Here is a 20,779-nt window from a genome sequence, read left to right on the forward strand (position 1 = left end):
TGGGTCATGAGCAGCACACACTAGAGATTTTTGTTGATAGAATAGTTTATATTTGATAAATGCTGCTCTTTATGGTCACCTGTTAATTACCTCGTAGACACACATAAGGTCTACCCCTGAACCCTCAAAGCCTATTTGGCAACAATGGGCACTTAGGACTCCAGGCTGTGGTTCCAGTATTGCAGTGCATTTGTTGCTTTGAAGTCTTACTTGTCTGTGCTCTGTTCTTCTGGACAGCATTAGATGGATCACTTCAAGAGAAGATAAAAATTGAAACTGCTGTCCACCTAGTGTTACCACTAAGCAGCAAAAGCTCTTGAACAGCGGCTAGGTGACCTTCTTAAATCTTTGACAGGTAAGGAGGGAGTCAGTATGCCATGGTTCCCATTTTGTAGGTAGAAACAAGTGCAAAATGTTTGGCTTCCTGGTACCTTTAAGGAGGTACAAAAGCACTGGAAATGTGCTGTACACATAGTTTTGAAATGCCAGGGCACAGCAAGGTGGAGTAGTCAACCTGGACACAGGTGGAAATGGGAAGCTGAGTCAAGTAAGTTCATAATAAGGAGGTAGTTTTATAAGGGTCTGTGTGAGTGTTGGAGGTGCGGGTTAGCATCAGATGATAATTGAGACTTCACTGGAAAGAACTGCCTGCTTTCTTTTTGCTGCCTTTTTGGTCACCTGAGTTTCTGTGCTTGTATCTATAATTTAAACATTTACATGTATTAGTGAGCAAGGCTACTCGATTTCTTTCTTTCTTTCTTTTTTTAAAGCAGTGAGTAGCAGTAACTTGAAGTTTTATCTTGTCAGGGATCAGAGGGTCCAGTGTGGCTTGGACTGTGGATTTTAATTCTGCTTTTCTATCTATAAAATGGGAACAGTGTTACCCCTGACCCCTCCTTGTTACTAAAATTTGATTGTTTAATAAGGTTCTTGGATTGTTTTGTGCTACTTGGGAGTAGGTAGTAAAGAACACCAATCGAGCTTCTGTTTAGATGCCTAATTTGCAGGTTAATTAGCATACATCTTTTGTACTTTAAATTTCCCTTTGTAGATTAGAAATGAATTATAGTATACCTAACTTCTGAAAATATTTGATGATTTCACTTATTAACAGAATATTTTCACCTACATGGTACATGTTTATGGAGAACTTTATGATCTCAACGCTTTTTAAGAATCTGAGATCAACCTTCCTTTAAACTGTCATTTTGGAATATTTGATTTTGTTTTAGGAAAGAGTAGGAAACTTTTTGGCAGACTTTTATCTGGTGAATGGACTTGTTCTAGAATCAAGGAAAAGAAGAGAACACCTCAGCGAGGAGGACATTCTGCGGAATAAGGCCATCATGGAGAGCCTGAGCAAAGGTGGGAGCCTGACGGAGCAGAACTTTGAGGTGCGCTTCTATTAACTCTGCCAACCTGTAAATCCTCATTGTCTTTGTTTATTAAGAATAGAAAGAGCAGGGGGAGACCTTTGGTATGTTTTGAGTCTGTACTAGGTCTTTGAGGTTTCATTAGTCAATAGATTAAAGTCATTTTGTAAACATGAAACCTGGTATTAATTTTTATTCCGTATTGTGCCACCTGCTGCCTAGACCTTTTTAGCTGAAGGTTCACGCACTTCATAGGTCATCTCTAGCTTGTAAGCTGGGGAACTGTGTCCTGAGTCTATGCTGATTATTGAAACACTGTGTGCAATTTTTGTGGGGTCAGGAAGGATTGGGAAAAGGAAAGTAGGAAGTGAGAAGATAAATGAAAAAATGGGGACTGTCCTACCACCCAATTTCTAAAATGAACTGGATATTGCTCTTTTTCTTTTTAAAATGTTATTGTGTATGCATGTGTGCACGTCATGTGAGGCCAAGTGCCCAGAGAGGCAAGGAGTGTGTGTCAGATCTTCTGGGACTGGAGTTACATGTGGTTGTGATTTGCCTGCTGGGGGTCCTGGGATCCAAACTTGGTTCCTCTGAAAGAGCAGCAAGTTCTTCTGACCACTGAGACATCTCTTCTAGGTTCTTAAATTTTATTTTCTTCCAGCCATTTCCTCTATCAATATTTCCAGATGTTAACTTGCTCTCTGTACAGGAGATTTTTCAAGGTTCAGAATAGGGATTCTTGAGAGAGAATGGAATTAGTCCAGAAGAGCATGGCCACTTTCGTTTTTAAACTAGTATCTAAATAAAACAGATTGAAAGCAACCAAAGCACACCTCACATAGTAACAGTCATTGCTACTCTGTGAAACAGCAGTCTTAGGACTGTGACTGTGTTTGTAGGCACACATATGTGTGAGTGCTAGGGCTACAGTCTAGGAGAGCAAAATGACCAGATTTCCTTAGAACTAGTGTGACAGGCCTTATTTAAAAATGGATTTTGTTCTGATGGTGGCTATTAGTAATATTATTATACCATTTGTCTAATATTGGGGATGAATAAATGGAACATTATCAAAAAGAAGAAATTCATGGACTGTTTGACCATTAGCTCTGATCAGTGCATAAATGTATATAAAAAACAATATGGGCATTAAGTCTACAGACACTATTGATGCCTATTCAAATGTAAACAACTTGATTTTCATACAGTTACATGAATTGTATTCTAATGTATTTGAATTGTTAAAGGGTTCTTTAAATGACATTTTCAGCAGCTGTAATTTTTCAAACAAATTAAAATAGGATTTACTGGATGTAGCTATAGAATGGAACAGAATAATATGCATGAAGTGCATAAGCTTTCAGCTTTAGTCAGAAATTAAAGGAAACTCTTATGAACTAACTATAGGCTTATTTTGGCTGTGGCATGGTAGGGCACATTTTGACTTAATTTCTGGTACTGGGAGTGTCTGCTTAAGGCTGTTCATCACAGATCACCATGGGACAGAAGAAACACAGTTTTGTTTTATTATTTTTGAGGCAGGATCTTCTGTTTCTTCTAAGCAGGCTCCAGATTTCTGACCCTCCTGCCTTAGCTTTGTGGCTATGCACACCAAACCCAGTTATGAACCTTGTGATTCTTGGTGAATATTTAAGTTTAGTTTTAGGCTTTTGATGATTATGACATTGAATTTATAAATAAATCTATTGTTAAATAAAACTTTATTTGAATTTTTGTTTATGTTTATATGTATGTGTTGCTGGGTCTAGAACTTGGGGCTTTGTTTATATCACAGCTTTTGGCTAATCCCAGCTATCAGCTCTTCTTCCATTATCTGGCTTCTTTGTGGCAGCTCCTATTTTCTATAGGCTATCATAAAGGGTGGATCCTCTGTTCAAAGCCAGTCTTTCTACTGCACATCCACTGCTACTTTGTAACATGGATCTGTGGCTTTTCCAGGCATTTGTAAAGTCTGTAGCAGGCTGCTGCAACAAGCCACAGTTGACCAATCCCAGTTAGTGGGATATATCCCTTTGACTAGGGACATACTAATAACAGAAAGATGTAGTTGGAAATTTTCCTATGCCCTAGCTGGCTGGCAGTCGGGACAAATCTCTCACCTACAGTCCCGTAACTTTTTATAAAATAATCACACAGAGGCTTAAATTATTTGTAACTGCTTGGCTATTAGCTCTTAGACTTAAATTAACCCATAATTCTTATCTATGTTTAGCCATGTGGATTGGTACCTTATCTCAGTTCTGCCTTGACATCTTGCTTTCTCTGTGTCTGGCTGGTGACTCCTGGCTTAGCCTTCCTCTTCCCACAATTCTCCTTGTCTGCTTATCTCGCCTATAGAAAGAGGGGGAAAAAGGTGGACCAGGTGGCACATGCCTGTAATCTCAGCTCTTGGAAGGTGAAGGATCCAGAGTTCAGGATCTTGGGTACATAGTGAACTAGAGGCCAGCTTGGGCTACCTGAGACCCTATCTTTAAAAGAACTCAGAACAAAACTCCCTTCCTTCTCTGATCAGGCTGCCATAGTGTTATTTTGGCCATCATTCACCTTATTTTTTCTCCCTAGCAGTTTTCAGTTTGCACTGCTTCTTCCTAGTTTACTTTCTATTGCTGGCTCATCGTACAGTGATCTAAACTCATATTTAACAGACATTGAAATCTGACCTTAAAGATAGTTAACAGGTAATTCCTTGCATTCTCTCTCCTTTTCCTGTTTCCTACCATAGTTGAAATAAATATATTGATTCATATTTTTCACTGTAATTCTCCTTACTTTAAAAACATTATTATAAGCTAGGCAGTGGTAGAGCATGCCTTTAATTTCAGCACTTGGGAGGCAGAAGCATGCTGAGTTGGAGGCTATCCTGGTCTACAGAGTGAGTTTTAGGACAAGTGGGGCTATATTGAGAGACCCCCGTCTCAAAAAATAAAACTGAAAAGATTGAAGTCTCCATGAGTTTGTAGAGCTGCTTTCTGTGGTTTCTGTGGTTTGACCTAAAATAATTTTTTTTGAGCCGACATAGTGCTGTGTACTTGTAACTCAGACTCTTGGGAGACTGTTGCTGGAGGCTTCTTTGAGCCCAGGAGTTTTGGGTTGTGGGAAACCTGTAGGAAAATTCAGCCCTGTGCCCTCACCTAGGCAGTATGAATATACTCAGTCTAGTATTTTTCCCCCTTTCTTTGAGACAGTCTCCTGTAGTTCAGGATGACCTTGAACTTACTGTGTAGTAGAGGATGACCTTAAACCTCATGCTCCCATTTCCCAGGCATCTGTGCCATCTCCAGTGACTATCCCTTAACTTCTCATTGATACAGTCTTTTTCTGCTGCTGCTTTAAATTTTTTGAAGCCAGTATGCTTGCATCTGTCTGTGCTTTATTATCTAGCATAATGCCTGGAAGATTTTAGATATCTGAAACAGTGAAGAAGAGATGTTAGCTTGATGCTAATATTAATAAATATTTGTGATAATGCTTAAAACCATGGGATTACCTTGGGATTATCCTCATTAAGTGTTACATAGAAGAGGCTAAGTGGACCAGTACTTAGTTTGCTGTTCTGTTAGGCATGCTAACATGCTGTCAATAAAAACCCCAACCCCAGTTGATTATCTTGTGAGGCAGTTTTGTCTGGATCCAGTGTGTCCAAGCCCTTGACATCTCACTTAATTTGGAAAGCACACAAACAGCAAGGCAGTACAGAGTTTTATTTAGAGACAGTAACAGAGACTGCAAAGGAACAATGGCCTACTTGAACTAGAGCATGCAGGAGCCACAGATAATGTATGGGGTTTCCTTTTATGGTGTCTGGGAAGAGGGGGAATTAATTGATGGCTAGAGGAGGGATATGGTGGTTTTCTGTTTTGATTGACATGCTTGAGTTACCTGTGTATGTCCTTTACTATGATGCATCTGATGTTAATAATTTTGCATGTCTAATCACACATATGTATTAATCAGATAGCATATGGGGTTTTTCCAAAATGTTCACTCAGATGACAGTCTGTTTTACTGTACATTACCAAACTGAATATGTTGTAGGACATGTTTGAGTGGGAAGATGGGGGTTATGAAAGGATTGCTAGGGAAGAGCCAACTGTATGCATTGTTTAGAGTGGGATGTGCCTTTGCCTCAATGCAGGTGGAGGTCCCAGTGTATGGTTAGGAAATGGGTGCATGTAGCTCAAGCAAAGAGAGTCTTGGGTTGCTAAGCTTTCCCGCCTCAGTGTTTTAACTTTACATTTTAAAATGTGATATTCTTCACCCAACATTCTACACTCTCCTTGTCTCTTTCTCTTATTGGCAGCCGGTTAGAAGACAGTCCCTTACCCCTCCTCCTCAGAACACTATTACGTGGGAAGAATACATATCTGCTGAAAATGGAAAGTAGGTGGTCTTTTGGTTTGTTTTCTTTGGATCTTAGGAAGAAAAATTAGTTAAAAGTCTATTTAGATACAAGAGTTTTGAGAGCATGTTATTGATCTATTTTATCTGAAACTATTTAATATAAAGCAAGCATGAGAAAGAAACCTCCCAAATTTGTGTGTGCACTGTGAGTCTAGAGCCTTCTTTTTACATCTCTTCTGTCAATCACACACACCAACCAACAAGCAAGAACTAAGCAGGAACTTGTTGGACTTGTTCTAAAGGAGTGCTGCTTTTCAGCTTCCCTTGTCTGGCAGACTGCTCTTAGCTGTGCTGATGCTTTAGCCATCCAGTTTGTTTCCTCTCAGCCTTTGCAAGCTTTGTCTTGTAACCATTCATTTCATTGATTTCTCAGCATCCTTCCATAAACCTTTACTTACTGCTATATCGCTAATGCTTGGAGAGGAGTAGGCACAGCATTGCTGTTCCTTATATATGTATTGACTAGAAGAGGGGTGAATGAAAAACGGTTATTTTATTTTGGCTCACCCATGTTTCCTTTTGGTGGAGAAAAAAAAATAGCCCCCCTTACACCTATCTCTCCTACACACTCCACTATGCCCAGGAAGAAGCTGCCTTGTTCTTATTTAAAGGCATGCTATGATCATAGGTTTTCCATGCTCTGTTCTAGTGTTAGTGTTGGATGGGCATACTTTTTACAGTGTTGGGCCTAGCCTTTTGTGAGTGACCATTATTTTGATAATTAGATGCCCCAGCAGGTCAGAGGAAACCATCATGTAGTCACTTGTGGCATGTGCCAGATAGTTCAACAGCACTTTGAAACAGGGCAGGAAAGCCCAGTCACACAACTCAATGGTATAAGGAAGGTCTCCTCTAGATTAGTTCTGCAAGAGAAATAATTTTGAAATAATTTCTGCTTTCTGAGTTATTTCTTTTGAAATAACTCAGCCTTGTCTGCTCAGCTCATTCTGTGTGAACAGAGTGAGTTTTTGCCTCAGTGTAGTCACACACACCAAAAGAATGAGTTTTAAATGTGTTATAATTTTAACAGTGCTATGCACAGAATTCTTTAATCACAGTGCTTTTTATTGTTGAATGTTGAGACTGTAGTAGTAGACAGTAAAAGAGATTTTTATTTTCATAGTGATTTTCTGTTCCTAAAAACAGTGTTTATTACTGTTTCTATTCAGTATGAAATTCCTTGAGTATTGACATTTTTCCTGAACTTTTAAACTCAACTTTTTTCTGTCTCATTTCTTATATACATTTTGTTTTTAGCATAATAATAATATTTCTTTAGACAGGATAAGACAAGTGGAAGTATTAGTGGAATATTGATTGAGAGTGATGAGTTCTTAGCCAGGCTCCCTAACAGTGTTCTTTCTATTACAGGGCACCACACCTGGGCAGAGAACTGGTGTGCAAAGAGAGCAAGAAAACATTTAAAGCCACTGTAGCCATGAGCCAGGAATTTCCCCTGGGAATTGAGTCGTAAGTGCACTGAAGATTACAAAAGGTCCTGACAGGCACCAATATTTGTATCTGAGGTGCTGAAATGTGAAAAAAGCAGACAGATCTTGGCTCAAGGGTATATGCACCTGCCCATAAATGTTCTGGTTTACAAAAGTACCATTCCCTATAGATAAATTTAGAATAGTCTAAAGAGAATTATTAAAGCAATACATGCTTATTAAAAAACTCAAAGCATAGACATGTGGAATAAAAAGATACTTTGTTTCAGCACGTTAGTTCTGTCTTGTTGACTATACTTGTGAATGCAGACCCCAAGAATGGTCCAAATTTTGCCACACAAGTTTATGTGCTTTATAAGCCAGGGTGTCTTGGATTCCAACAGTAATCACATTTGTCTTTTTTTCCCCCCTTTTTCTTGAAATTTGTAGTGCTGACCTCCTGTCATTTGTTTCTGTTGTTCTTTTATTGATAAACAGTCTGTTTTCAGTTTGTCCATATTGAAAACTATACTGAGATGCACACCTTGAATATACCCTTCCAAGTCCACCTATAGCAGATACTTCTTTAGAAACATTGAGTTTGGAGAGATGAATAGATGGGAGGTGGGTACTTAACTCACTCTTGATGGGCTGTGCTCTTGGCTCCTTATGAAAATGTGGCTGGAGTTGAAGGACCCAGTTATTATTTTTCCCTAATTAATTCCCCTTTCAACCTATCCCAATATACTGACTTTTTTCCCCCCCATAGAGAAGAGAGCTGGGTCTATAATTTTCAACAAAATCTGTTCACACTCTCTGCCTTTGTCACCCTCAAGCTTTAGAAGGGTAGTAGGTTGTTGTATAGAGCCTCTGTAAACCGGAGGTCACACATGGGGAGAAGCTAGAGGCAATGTGAGAAGGGAGTTAGCAAACATGGGAAGATATCTCTGATTCCTAATAAAGGGATGCAGCTGATTTTATAGTGTGCTTGAGTTAACTCCAGAGATCCTTAAGACATGAGAAATAGATATATTAGTACATAGATAATTATGAACACTGTCCTAGGAAAAGGAAATCAAGGAATACTGCATACAGAAAATAGACAAGAATCTATTCTACAACAGAAGAAACTTCCTGTTGCTACTGTGGAAAAACACATCAAGAACATAAAATCAGTGTTAACTAGATCACTCCTGAGATGAAGGACAACAGAATGAAATGAAAAAGAGATGGAAAGACCAAAGGAATACTAAACTGAACAGAGAACAGCAGTGTCACAAATCAAATACGTCAGAGATAGTTGATGAGAATAGATGTGGCTGAAATTAAATTTTGACAGGAGATAAAGTGTCAGAGACATGTCTGAGTACAGAAGTGGCATCCACTTACTAGCCTCCAAGTGTGGCTCGCATTCAAGATGTGATAGACATGTCTCTGTAGGAATATTATCTGTGAGATAATATTTGATTCCAAATGGGTACAGAACAATCACCATAGAAAATTACCCTTTTAAATCACAGGGTTTCTTTGGTTTGATAGGACCTTACTCTAGCCCAGACTTTCCTGGAACTCTCCTAGTTGTCATGCTTCAGGTTCCTGAGTATTTTGGGATCATGTGAATTTACAGGTGTGAGCTGCTACACCTAATTCCAAATAAATAAACTTTTAGATTTTTTTTTTTTTTGTAGTACTACAGATTGAACCTAGGACCTTGCTTATTGGGCAAATATTCTACCATGGCCTCTTTTTGTAGTCTAGCTCTCAGTTATTAGGAAACAAATTCAAGGTATTTGGGTAGAGAAAGCATAGAAATAGTTTTTGACACATAGGAAGGGGTAAATTATGCTCAGGCCCATGATCCAGCTATTTGTGAGACTGAGGCAGGAGGATCAGAACTTCAAGGTCTTCCTGGACAAGTTAGTATAACATATGTCTCAAGAATTTTTAAAAAGTGCTGGGATCTTATAAGCTCAGCAGTTAAGTACTGGTCTTGTGTGCATGAGATCTAGGAGCCAACTCTCAGCCCCAGAAAAAAAGTAAGGTAAAGGAAAATAGTGTCATCTATGTGTGCCCAGCTGTTGCTGACTCAGTAAAGGAAAGCAGTGATTTAATTTGTGTTTAGCTGTTGCTTACACAGCAAGGCACTGGAAGGTATCTCCTGTTGAAAGAAAAATAATAGTAGGTGTTGGAATAACTCAACTAGAGGATCTGCTGTGTGACTCTTATGATACAGGAAACGGAAGAACCCTGGAATTTAAGCAGAAGGATTGATTGTGTGATCTGAAATTTATGTGATCGAGCCAGGATCATAAGTACTAAGATTAACCCTTCTAACCTGATATTGAAGCTCCATCAAGAAAATAGATGCACTTCAGCCTTGCATCCCCGAAAGACTGAGGAATTAATCTGCCTCAGCTTATCTGGTTTGAACTGTGCAATTCAAGAACAACCTTAAGGACCTGAACCATGAAAATATTATTCTTTCATTTTCAGATTATTGAATGTTCTAGAAGTAATAGCACCCTTCAAGCACTTTAACAAGCTTAGAGAATTTGTTCAAATGAAGCTTCCTCCAGGCTTTCCTGTAAAATTAGGTAAGACAAAAATTTAGGTGTGATTTTTGTGTTGTTTTTTTAAATTCAAATTTAGTAAGGTATATATTTTAAAGGGCAATGAACATACCAATTGCTTCATTTTTACTAAGTTTTTTTTATTATTATTTAAGTGAATTGGTGTTTCTGTTTTGTTACATTATAAAATGCCTGAGAAATACAGCACCTGATGCAAGTTTTGATTTCTATGTGATTTAAATGAAATGAAATATACAGGACATGGGAGCACCTCATGCAGGAGAGTGAGTGTGAACATTTAAGTCACTAAAATAAAGAACCACAGATATACATAATGAAACAAAGAGATGCAGACTGCACAGCACCAGAAGGAGGAATTTAAGAAATCTTTGCAGAGGGATAGTTGACACACTAGTTCCTATCCACATTGCAGGAAATAAATCATTTAGTGTTTGATGGGAAGTCAGGAAGTAGAATTCTGCATTAATTTACTAGTCTTTTCCTAGCAGTTGTCACAGAGTGCCTTCTGCAGCAGCTACCACTGTCCGGTAGTTATGGAGCTGGAGTATCAGACCAGCACTGTCATCAGGGTGATAATTTTGCTGACTTCTAACCTGGTACCTCTTGAGCTTCAACAGATTCCCACATGCTGAGAAGAGGCATTCAGTTTCTGATGTTCTTTCTCAGGGTGTCAGGGAGCAGGGAATGACATGGGGTGGAAATGGACACAAAGACTACCTGGTGATTCTTGGGTTGATGTCCTGCAGACACCCTAAGAAGGCAGAATTGGGTCATAACAGCTGAGCTATTGTGACAAAGACTCAATCATAATGTATTACCAATTATTCCCCATGGGTTGATCCTAACTCCATGTATCCAGCACTGCATGTGTGGTGCAGGCATGCACATGGGCAGAGGGACCAGAAGTTCCTCTAACACACTCTTAGTCTAACAAAGGCACAGATACTTCAGTGTAGGAAAGTAGTTTTCTACTACACATGGTGAGAGTGGTGGGACGTCTATAAACAGAAACAGCCAGCCAGAGTGTGGTGGCCCACACCTTTAATCCCAGTACTCCAGAGACAAAGGCTGGTGGATCTCTAAGGCTAGGGTGGGTACCAATTGGGTCACTCTGGAAATGTGGTTGTGAGAAGGAATGTGGCCAACTCGAATGGGTTGTCACAGATGGGCATCTGACAGCATCTCACCATTTGTTCTCCAGATATCCCCGTGTTTCCCACGATCACAGCCACTGTGACTTTTCAGGAGTTCCGATGTGATGAATTTGATGGGTCCATCTTTGCCATCCCTGAAGACTACAAGGAAGACCCGAGTCGTTTTCCTGACCTTTAACTGATCCAGAAGAGCAAGAGGCTCCAGGTGGCAGGGACAGAGCTTCTGTAAGCAGAGAGTCGACACATCAGTGATGTGATGAGAAATCTCTAATAAATGTCCGAAGCTTCCTGTTCATCTTTTTAAAGTCACTTCCTGTCTGTAATAGTTTGACACCCAGTGATCCTGAGACCTTCCTATGTAAAGCAGCTGTGTGCTGTGATTTGTTTTTAAAGATTTTTACACTTCCTGTTGAAATATATATGCATATAAATATATCTATAGCTATATCTAAAACACTCCTGGACCATTAACGTAAATTCAGTGTCTTAAGAGATATGAAACCCCTTGAAATGCGTCACCTCTATCCAAGGTGGCATGTATAAATGTTCCTTTAAACTTTGTTTTCATTATTATGTATAGTTCTGTAATTTGAATGTTCAGTGAACTAGAAGGAAATGAGTTTTCTGACATGAACAGAGCAATGGCAACCATCAGTCGCATTTACAGCCTGCTGCAATACATTCCAAGGAAGCACTCCCTGTAGGGAATGTGGTGCGCGCGCCCCCCCCCCCCCCCAGCACCTCGTTAACAGTTGCATTTTCAGCTGCAATGCACTCCCTGAGGGAGTGCTCCCTACAGGAAATGCGGTGCCCCCAGCACCTTCATGCAGCTCATCGTGGTGCTCTTTGTTTTACCTGAATCTTTTTTCAGTGGAAACTGTTTGTTACTGATCTTCCTTTGATAGAATCCTTTTTTTTTCCCCTTAAACTTGAGTTTGAAGGTTCTTGTTCTGTTGATAGGTACGGTAACACAGCTAGCCCTCTCCCAAATATCAGCACTTTAAAACAAATTCCAAATTTTTAAACTTGCTTCCTAGTAAGTGCACATAAGTCAGACTATTTTTAGTGGAATATGGATGCATTGGTGTCAATTTTAAAAATTACATATTTTGGACAACTATGTAATGCTTTCAAAATAAGGTAAAAACATTTTATATGCTACAATATATTTGTTATAAGCTAGAAGTCCAGAAACATGCAAGATTGAGTTATTTTTTCTTAAGTCACAGGAAAATATTTACTGATTTCTGTCTCCCAAAGTGTTAAAATCATGCATTACTCATTTTTGCACTTAAAAATTTTCATATTTATTACAAGATGGTTTGAAGGTCCAAGAATGAAAATAAATTAGGGAGACTAATGCCTAAGTCATAAAGTATCATGATGTATTAAAGACTTAGCTAAATGTTTATAAATGTGTCCTGATAAAATGTGTCAAGGATGCACCTGTCAGGTTGTTACAGAGTGACCTGTAGTTTAAACTTTTACCAAAATTTTAGAGACTTTTATTGAAGAGATGACTTATTTAAAAATCCAAAGCATCAGCCATCAGCTATTTCTCTACGATTACATTTTACATAGTGAAACCACCTTGCATATGTTAACATTTTATTACTTTTTATAAGAAAAATAATCAAGAGTTAAAAAGTCAAAGCCCTAATCACTCCAGTAAGATAAAATTAGAATTGGGAAGCCCAAAGCTAGCCTGATGGAATGGAGGTTTGGTCCCTGGCATTCAATGGTGATCCAGTGACTTACTTAGCTACTGAGGTCTGTTGTCAGTCATGAAATCTGGGGTCTGAAAGGCAATGACCACTGTTGCCTTAGGCTCCCTGGCTCTGTAGATCAGGTAGGAAAAATGATAAATTGCAGCTTCAGACGTAGAATTTCTTAGCATGTGAATATTTTGCTGGGTTACACTGGAGACAGGAGGACTACTGAAAATTGTTGCACTGCATTGTACTACTGAAAATTGTTGCACTGCATTGTACTACTGAAAATTATTGCACTGAAAATTGTTGCACTGGATTGTTTTAAGACTTCAATTTTTCTTTAATGAATAGTAGAATCAGATTGTCCATTCCAAAATGTCTTTTCTCTGATCACAAAGAACAAATGCATCTCTTATGATGGTGGAAAAAAAAAGGAGTTAATAATCAATGCAAATAAACTTTTCACAATATTAGATTTTCATGATGTGCCTTTTAATCCTGTTAATGAAATTAAGATTAGTATTTTTTTTATAATCTTACATGCAGATTACAGTTTTGAAATGTAGGTATGTAAAATTATGTATTGCAAATTTTAAAAATTTAAATTAGTAGTAAGGGTGCCATTCAGGAAGGTGTGATACCTCATCACTTAGGTGACATCTGTAGATGTGGTTACCATCTTCAAGAAACCATTCATGAGACTTACCCTTAGTATACATTCTTTGGCAAAGAGCTGCAGTTTCCTATACTGGAGCTTAACATAATCATCAGAGAAGGCTGCATCCATCAACTGATAGGGGCAGATGCAGAAACCCACAGCCAAACATTAGGCGGAGCTTAGGGAATCCAAGTGGGAGGAAGGCTTTTTAGGTGCCAGAGGGGTCACGGACACTACAAGAACATGGCCCACAGACCAGGGCACATAATGGCTCACAGAGACTGCAGTGACAGGGAGTCTGTGTGTGTCTGATAGTTCCTCTGCATATACTAAGTTATGCTTTTGTATAGCTTGGTTTTCTTGTGGGATACAGTGGGAGTGGGAGCTATCTTTCTTTTGCTTGCTTTTGGGACCCTCTTGATATAAGGGTAAGACGTGGTTTTATTGTAACTTGCTATGCCATATTGGTTGGTACCCTCCCTGCTGTTTTCTGAGGGTAAAGGAGCAGTGGATCTGGGGGAGAGGGGAGATAAAAGGTGTGTACAGCAGGTATCATGGCTGAGTTAAGCACATGTTGATCGTTGGAAGCCTTCATGATTATTAGCTAATAGCAAGCTCCTAAAGGCAAAACTAAAGCCCATGAATAAAACTGGGTTTTCAAGTACATGCATGTAGTCCATTCCAACTGTCTGGGAGGCTGAGGCAGCAGGATCAAGAGGATAGTTTAATGAGACCTTATGTAAAAAGTAGTTAGAAATGTACCACTTTGGCTTCATGCTTGCCTTGTATGAGATGTTAGGTTCAACCTCTTTACTTTCCACTAAGTCTACAGAAGACAGAGATCTGGTTCTTTGAGTACAGGAAGACTGGAGAGTGGACTCACTTTGCAGACAACTAACAGACAAATTTGTCCAACGGAGAATTGGACAGGAAGTAATCACAAAACTAGCAAAATGAAGTTCAGCCAAAACCATGATTTGGTAAACTATGAAGCTGCAGGTTTATAAAAACATTCCATGCCAGAAACTTCAGACAGCATTAGCAGTCACCTTCAAGTTTCACAGCATGTAAGCAGCCAATTTTTAGATCTCACTATACAGAAGGGCTAGGTCAAAACAACAAAAAAAAGCTGCTCCTTTCAGCTTGCTCTGGAACAGTAGTACTTCTAACCTTGCCACATCCTCAACACATGCAAGTCTACAAGCATTCAGAGTTAAATCAGCTAGTTCCCAGTCATCAGGCTTTGATGTTTTTCAAGTGAGTATGACTTTTGAACAGAAACATGTAACAGAGTAACTCCACCTCCTGCCTGCCTCAAGGATGCTGCTGCCTGGGTGGTAAAATTTGAGAGCAATGTCAAGTTCAGTTTTTGTGTACCCCTTTGAAATGAAGCAACAGCTCAAGACTTCTGAAGTGTCTTCAGCTTCCTAGTTGTCCTTCTGCAGGAAGGACACCCATGCTCCAAACTCACAAGTAACAAGATGTAGGCCATTTCGGTCTGCTCTGTGGGATCCACCCTATTACAGCTGCCAGCCCCTTCTCCTTCCACTGCCTGGATCCACCTGCAGTACCAGGTGTAAAACTCAAGTCATTATAGTCAAATGACTTTCTAAAAACTAAAGCTTCTGCTTTTCTGATAGCTGCTATACTGATTCTTTGTAATGATAGACATTAGTTTGGGTGCTTGCTAAGTATTTTAAAGTTTCTTGTTTTTACATTCAGTACTAAAAAGTGAATTTACCTTCAGAAAGCTAAATCAATTTGTATCTAAAATATTGGGAAAGTAAAAACTTCATCTTGGGATAACATCCTGATAATTAAAGATTTGTAGCACTCCACTTGTGACCTTTAACCCCCAGTTTCTCATGCAAAAAAACAAAACTAAAAACCCCATATAACTTACCAGTGAGTTTTAAAAAGAGGCTCCATTCTCACATTAGTGGCATACTTTAAAAAAAAAAAATAACCTAGTAATAGGCTACCTTTTTTTGCCCCCCAAAGATCACACAGATAGCACTTCTCATTTTTATAGACACGATGTAGTCAGAATTCATCTTCCCATAAGGTGCAGATGCCATCCAAGAGAACTGAACACCTTAAGCCTGGTTTAATTTCTGGTTCTCCTCCCTGTTACTGATTAGTTTTAAAATAGGAACTACTATCCACCAGCCCAGGGATATCTTATTTTAGCAAGGCAGTGGCTTCTACAGCCCACGCTTGCCCCCTAGCTCACTGAGGCTTACCATGGAGCCATCATCTTTCACTAATGATATAGCCTGAAGATTTTCATGACTAAAAACTATGCAAAATAAATAAGGACAAACATTTTTCTAACAAAACCACTTTTATTTTAAAATTGTTTTACCACCAAATACAGAATATGTGGTGGCAGTGTCCACTTGGGTCCAACTATTATCAGCTAAGAGGAGTGCCAGTGCAGTACCAACTTTATGCAGACTTTACTAAAGAAATGTCCTAAATAAATCTGCCTTCTGGTGACACCAGTGGCACTAGTTTACAACAAACTGTAGCAAAATGAATGTCTGCATTAAGAGGTTGCTCACAGGCAACAGAATGAACTTTGGATACTGATTTGCCCTGGGAACTGACAGTGTTTTCCTTGTCTCTTACAGAATTGGTCATGCCACCACATGGTTCTTTTAGCTACTAAAGTGTCTAAGCAAAAGTCACCTACATATCAGCTTTGTTTTAAAAAATGTAGAGGCTATTAAGACCATTAATGGAATCTGATGGATTTGTCATAGACCAAATTCTTACACATAGAATCCTTAAAAAGTTACTCAATTACAAACTGTACAAATGCTGCTTTTCTCTACAGCAATTTATTTAATAATTTATAATCAAAACTTGGAGACTACAAACCCCAGTCTCTATCTCCCTCTTAGCCACCTAACACTAGCCATTTATCTGTTTAGTATTGTAATACAGTACAAACGTGATCAACAATTTCTATACTATTTCGGAAAAGGCAAATTCCTGTAATGTCAATGAAAATATAAATTTACTAGTTATAGGAGAGATATTTACCCCTAAGACACTGTTGCATGACCCCATTCCTACATCCAAAACACAAGTTAAGCCATAATTTAGACAGAAGGTATTGTTGACAATTCTCCTGGCATCTACCTTGAGGTGATGTACTCACTCAATTTAGTTAATATGTTTGAACATGCAAAGAAAGGAAGAGCTGAAGTGGAAACTGATGAGGTAATGACATACATTCAACATGTGAAGAAACACAATGCAGTTCTACAGGAGCCTGACTTGTGAGTTTAAGGATTTTATTATCAAAGTCCTGTAAAACAATTTCAGAAACTGTACATCAACATGGCACAGATGGTAGCCTACTTTTGTTTTTTATACTACACAAAAGTGAAGCTTATAACTCCTGTAACTAAGAAAACAGTTACCTACCTAGTCTGCATATAACATGGAATCACTGTTCATAAGATACCACTGCAATCAAAGTAACACAAATTTATTGGTTTTGTACAACTTGAGATCAAATAAAAGTACATTATCAAGATTTGTCGTATTTTAAAAGCACATGAAGGTCAATTTAAAATGCACCACTACCTCCTCTTGTTCAACATTGAGATTTAAAACAAAAGTTGAAAACTGAAAATCAGGACGAGGTCATTTTCTTCTAGTGATGGACTGGATAAGCAGGTTGCGTTCACTGGTAGAGATGTGAAATAAATTATTGGAAAAAAAAACATAAGTAGCTATGAAAAGTGAACAACTCTAATTCAAAACATATTTTACAGCCAGTTTTATTTGAAAATTTTTTTTCCTGTAATTTAAAGCCTACTTAGCCATCAAAAAAGGTTAGTGCATATATAACCTTTGAAAGTTAAACAAAGCCACAAAAATTTAGCCACAAGGCTCAAAAGGCTTATCTATCACAAATGCTTGTTTCCAGATGTAACTCTAAGAATGTTAATTTGTCATGTCAACAAGAAAGACCATTAAGTAGGTCACGGTGTTGGAGGGTTTCATGACATTTGGGGTAACATGCAATCAGTGCATTCCCTACATGGCTCTATCACGGCAAGGACTCAAACTCTAGAAATACTCTAAGTGAACGCACTGAGGATCATACGACAGAGACAATCCATGCCTGCTAGAGATGCATGCAGCTGTTCATTTGTGTTAGAAGCAGCAGTTGCACAGCTGCTTGGTCACGCAAATGGTTATCACCATGGCAGTGCTGGTCACCCAGGTACCACTTTCTAAAAGCTTTTGCTGTAACTAGAGGTCACAACTGGGTGTTGTGCAGCCATTGGTAATGTGCAGCTGTATACACCTATGTGAGATGAACACACACAGAATTAAGGTATCATGAGGAATGATACCGAGGCCCATCTGCAGCTAGCTTCAGGGGCTCAGTCACTCATATCCATGTCTTCTTCGTGGTGATCATCCCCATTCACTTTGGATTCTCGCAGGTCACCCACCCCCTTCTCCACAGAGCACTCCTTTGTTTTAGGGGACATTGCTTCTGTTGGTCTTTTCTCCTCCTTCTTCTCCTTCTCACTGTCGTAGCCCTGTTCTTCTTCATCATAATCCCGTGTCACCTGCTTTGCCAAGGAGAATGGAAATATAAGCTTCTTCAAAGGAAAAGCACTTTTAAAAACAGGGACAGCATCTTGGTGGCAGAGCCCTGGCCTGTGTACTTACTTTGACGTCTTTGTCGCTCTCAGACTTCCTTTCACGCTCCTTCTCCTTGTCTTTGCTCCTCTTCTTTTTACTTGTTGATCTTTCCCTTTCATCCCTGCTTCTTTCTTTGTCCTTATCTTTTTTCTTCTCTTTTTTATGTCTAGAAAGAACGACAGTTAAAATGTGCTTATAAGAGCTACATTGTAGGAACTTCTGGCAGTTGTATTCCTAAGTAGGCAACAGGTCTTACTCTGCTTAGATGATGAGCTTCTTAACCAAGCTCACTAGAAAGATCACAAAGAGCCAAATCAAAACATCAGGCAATCAAAGAATCTAAGCTGGATACAGGCCCGAAGTGCTAACCCCCCACCCCCAACAAAGCACATACTGAAAATCTCTAGAGAATAATGCCTTAATTGACCTCCACAAATTAAAGTGTATGTAAGAAATCCAGCAGTTTAAAAAATTCAGTAGTCTAAAATACTATGAATCATAGGTATAAACAATTGATACCCCTACCTCCGTGGAGATGGTGAGCGAGACAGCTTTCTTTTAGGAGACCTAGGCTTTTTAGGAGACCTTGTACCACTCCTGCTTCGCCGTCGTCGTCTTTCCCTAGAATCACAAATGTGCAAACTAGGCTTTAAAATATAGTGTGGTCTCACTAGCTCCATTAGAAACTCCCACAGCCCAAGACCTGCCTCACAATACTCTTTTAGGCCAAAACAGTCTCAAGCTTAAGAAAAGACTAAAGTGATGGGTTGATCTGGAACAAGTTGGATGGGGAAGGTACAAATCCCTTACCTTATTAAATGCAAAAATGAGTGTTTTTACTTTCTTAATGGAATTTTTTGAGACAGGGTCACATGATACAGTCTAGGTTAGCCTTGAATTTGGCATTATCCTGTCTTAACTTCCCAAGAGCTGGGGTTATTTATAGGTGTGTGCTGCCATAGTTTGGTAGTTCTTTTAAAAGACAAATATAGCCTTTCATCTAGTGCTGCAGTTTTCTGTGCCTCATTGGAACCAATGCCAAATTTAAGGCCACCAAAGCTTATTTTCATTTTCTTCCTCCAAATTTTACATTATTGGTTCTCAAGTCTTTGATCTACTTTTCAGTCTTTAAAAAACACAGCACAAACCTTCTGGTACATTCATATAAGATAAGTGCACCCGAGCATGTCTGAACAACATATGATTGAAATTGAGTTGAACATTAAGAATATATTTTCTATGAAGTTTGTCACATCACTTCCATTTTCTGTGTAATAATTTACACTATAGTCAAAGAATGACACAGTCATTACTTGAAATGCCTCCCATTCACTTATCACGAAACTACTATATGGGAAGTAAACATTCTTGAGCATAATACATAAATATGGTAAGCATCACAAATGAAGCCTCATTTCTCAATGCCGAGGTATTTGATTCTGGAACATCTGAGGCCTACTGAAACACAGTCATCCCTCAGGCCTCAGGGTGTTTCTGCCTTACCTGCTTGCACTCCGAGAGCGTCTGGCTGTACTGTAGCTTTTTGGTGGAGTTTTGGAACGTTTCTTTTCTTTATCTTCTTTCTTTTTGTCTCTAACAAACATAATTTAATAAAGTGAAGAAAGACTAACACTTCATTCCATGTAATCTCACTTTTGTTATGACACATGGCATATGTGTGATAAAATAATTTCTCTATGCCGTCCATTTTCTTGATAGTTCACCTAGAACTTATTTCTAATAGTAAAGTGGCCTAAATGCTGAGAAAGAAGAGTGCTGGCCAGTTTCTTGTGTTTGTTGCTGAGTTCAATGGGCTTAACTGCTGTTGCTGGGTCCTTTTCACTTGATTACAAGTTCCTGAACTCTGTCACAATGTCAGAAACCAACAAAGCACCACAGCCAGTCAGCTCTTTCCTTCAATGAGCACATGCCCAAGAAACCCCTATCACAGACTAACTAAAAGTTTGTACCTTTTTTTTGCTACTGCATATTCTGGGCTAATCAGTTGCCATCTGAAAACTCTCCTGCCACAATGGTTAGGTAGGTACTACAACCACATTCAATTCCAAAGCTCTTTACAGGTCCTTCCCAATCATTTCTATTTAAATCCCACAGTACACATTCTCCACCGTGTCTCCTTCCTCCTCTGGTTCTTCTGCTCCAGCAGTCATCTTCTCTTGCCAGACAGCCTTTATCACCAACTCTCCTAATGGGCTCCAGTATACCTTCTCAAGTACACCATCCATTGTTAGTCTTTCAAAGCACGAGTGAGTGCTCCCTTCAGTAAATTGATCAATACACCTGAATTTGTACAGCTATCACTTAACATTGTTCCTTCCCATTCGACTATTCCTTGCTTTCAATAGAAAGTTCTTAAGGAAAGGAATGCCTGATTCCTTCTCTGTGTATGGAAACAGTTCCTTTCTCATCAGTTAAGGTACATGCTCACCAATGATAAATGACTGGGAGGGCGGGACAAAAGGGAACTACTATAACTTTAGTTCCTGAAGACTAAACCATTGACTTAAAAAAGAATAAAATAAAAAAGACAAAAAAATTGTCTCTGAATGAAAAAAATGGGTTCTTTTAAAAAAGATACATTTACTTATTTTTAAACTTGTATGTATGTATCTCCATGAATTTACATGCACCAGAAGAAGGTGTTGGATCCACAAGACCTGGAGTTACAACTAGATGTGAGTCACTTGATGTCAGTCCCAGGAATCAAATCCAGGTCATCTGTAAGAGCACTCTTAATCCCT

At 38.9% G+C, this 20,779-nt stretch overlaps 2 protein-coding genes across 11 annotated transcripts in view; one reads left to right on the forward strand and one right to left on the reverse strand.

The window, feature by feature from the left end:
• Ankrd13c (ankyrin repeat domain 13C) overlaps window positions 1–13,166 on the forward strand; it is a 51,452-nt gene extending 38,286 nt beyond the window's left edge. Inside the window, exons 9-13 of the mRNA XM_036189676.1 lie at window positions 1,233–1,394; window positions 5,698–5,777; window positions 7,170–7,268; window positions 9,722–9,822; window positions 11,021–13,166. Of these exons, the coding sequence (XP_036045569.1) occupies window positions 1,233–1,394; window positions 5,698–5,777; window positions 7,170–7,268; window positions 9,722–9,822; window positions 11,021–11,151 (573 nt within the window). The 3' untranslated portion in view covers window positions 11,152–13,166. The remainder of the gene's footprint in view (window positions 1–1,232; window positions 1,395–5,697; window positions 5,778–7,169; window positions 7,269–9,721; window positions 9,823–11,020) is intronic.
• A 3,462-nt stretch (window positions 13,167–16,628) lies between these two features.
• Window positions 16,629–20,779, reverse strand: part of Srsf11 (serine and arginine rich splicing factor 11) — a 30,620-nt gene continuing 26,469 nt past the window's right edge. For 6 of the 10 annotated variants that reach the window (XM_036189680.1, XM_036189685.1, XM_036189684.1 and 3 more), the window contains 4 exons: window positions 19,521–19,610; window positions 18,543–18,638; window positions 18,045–18,183; window positions 16,629–17,944 (listed from right to left, as the gene is read on the reverse strand). In XM_036189680.1, the coding sequence (XP_036045573.1) occupies window positions 17,750–17,944; window positions 18,045–18,183; window positions 18,543–18,638; window positions 19,521–19,610 (520 nt within the window). In that variant the 3' untranslated portion in view covers window positions 16,629–17,749. Of the gene's footprint in view, window positions 17,945–18,044; window positions 18,184–18,542; window positions 18,660–19,520; window positions 19,611–20,779 lie in introns of all 10 variants that reach the window. The other 4 variants (XM_036189677.1, XM_036189682.1, XM_036189681.1 and 1 more) reach the window with 3 other exon arrangements.

The sequence above is a fragment of the Onychomys torridus genome, chromosome 6 (assembly GCF_903995425.1).
Source record: "Onychomys torridus chromosome 6, mOncTor1.1, whole genome shotgun sequence".
In the NCBI taxonomy this organism is placed as follows: domain Eukaryota; kingdom Metazoa; phylum Chordata; class Mammalia; order Rodentia; family Cricetidae; genus Onychomys; species Onychomys torridus.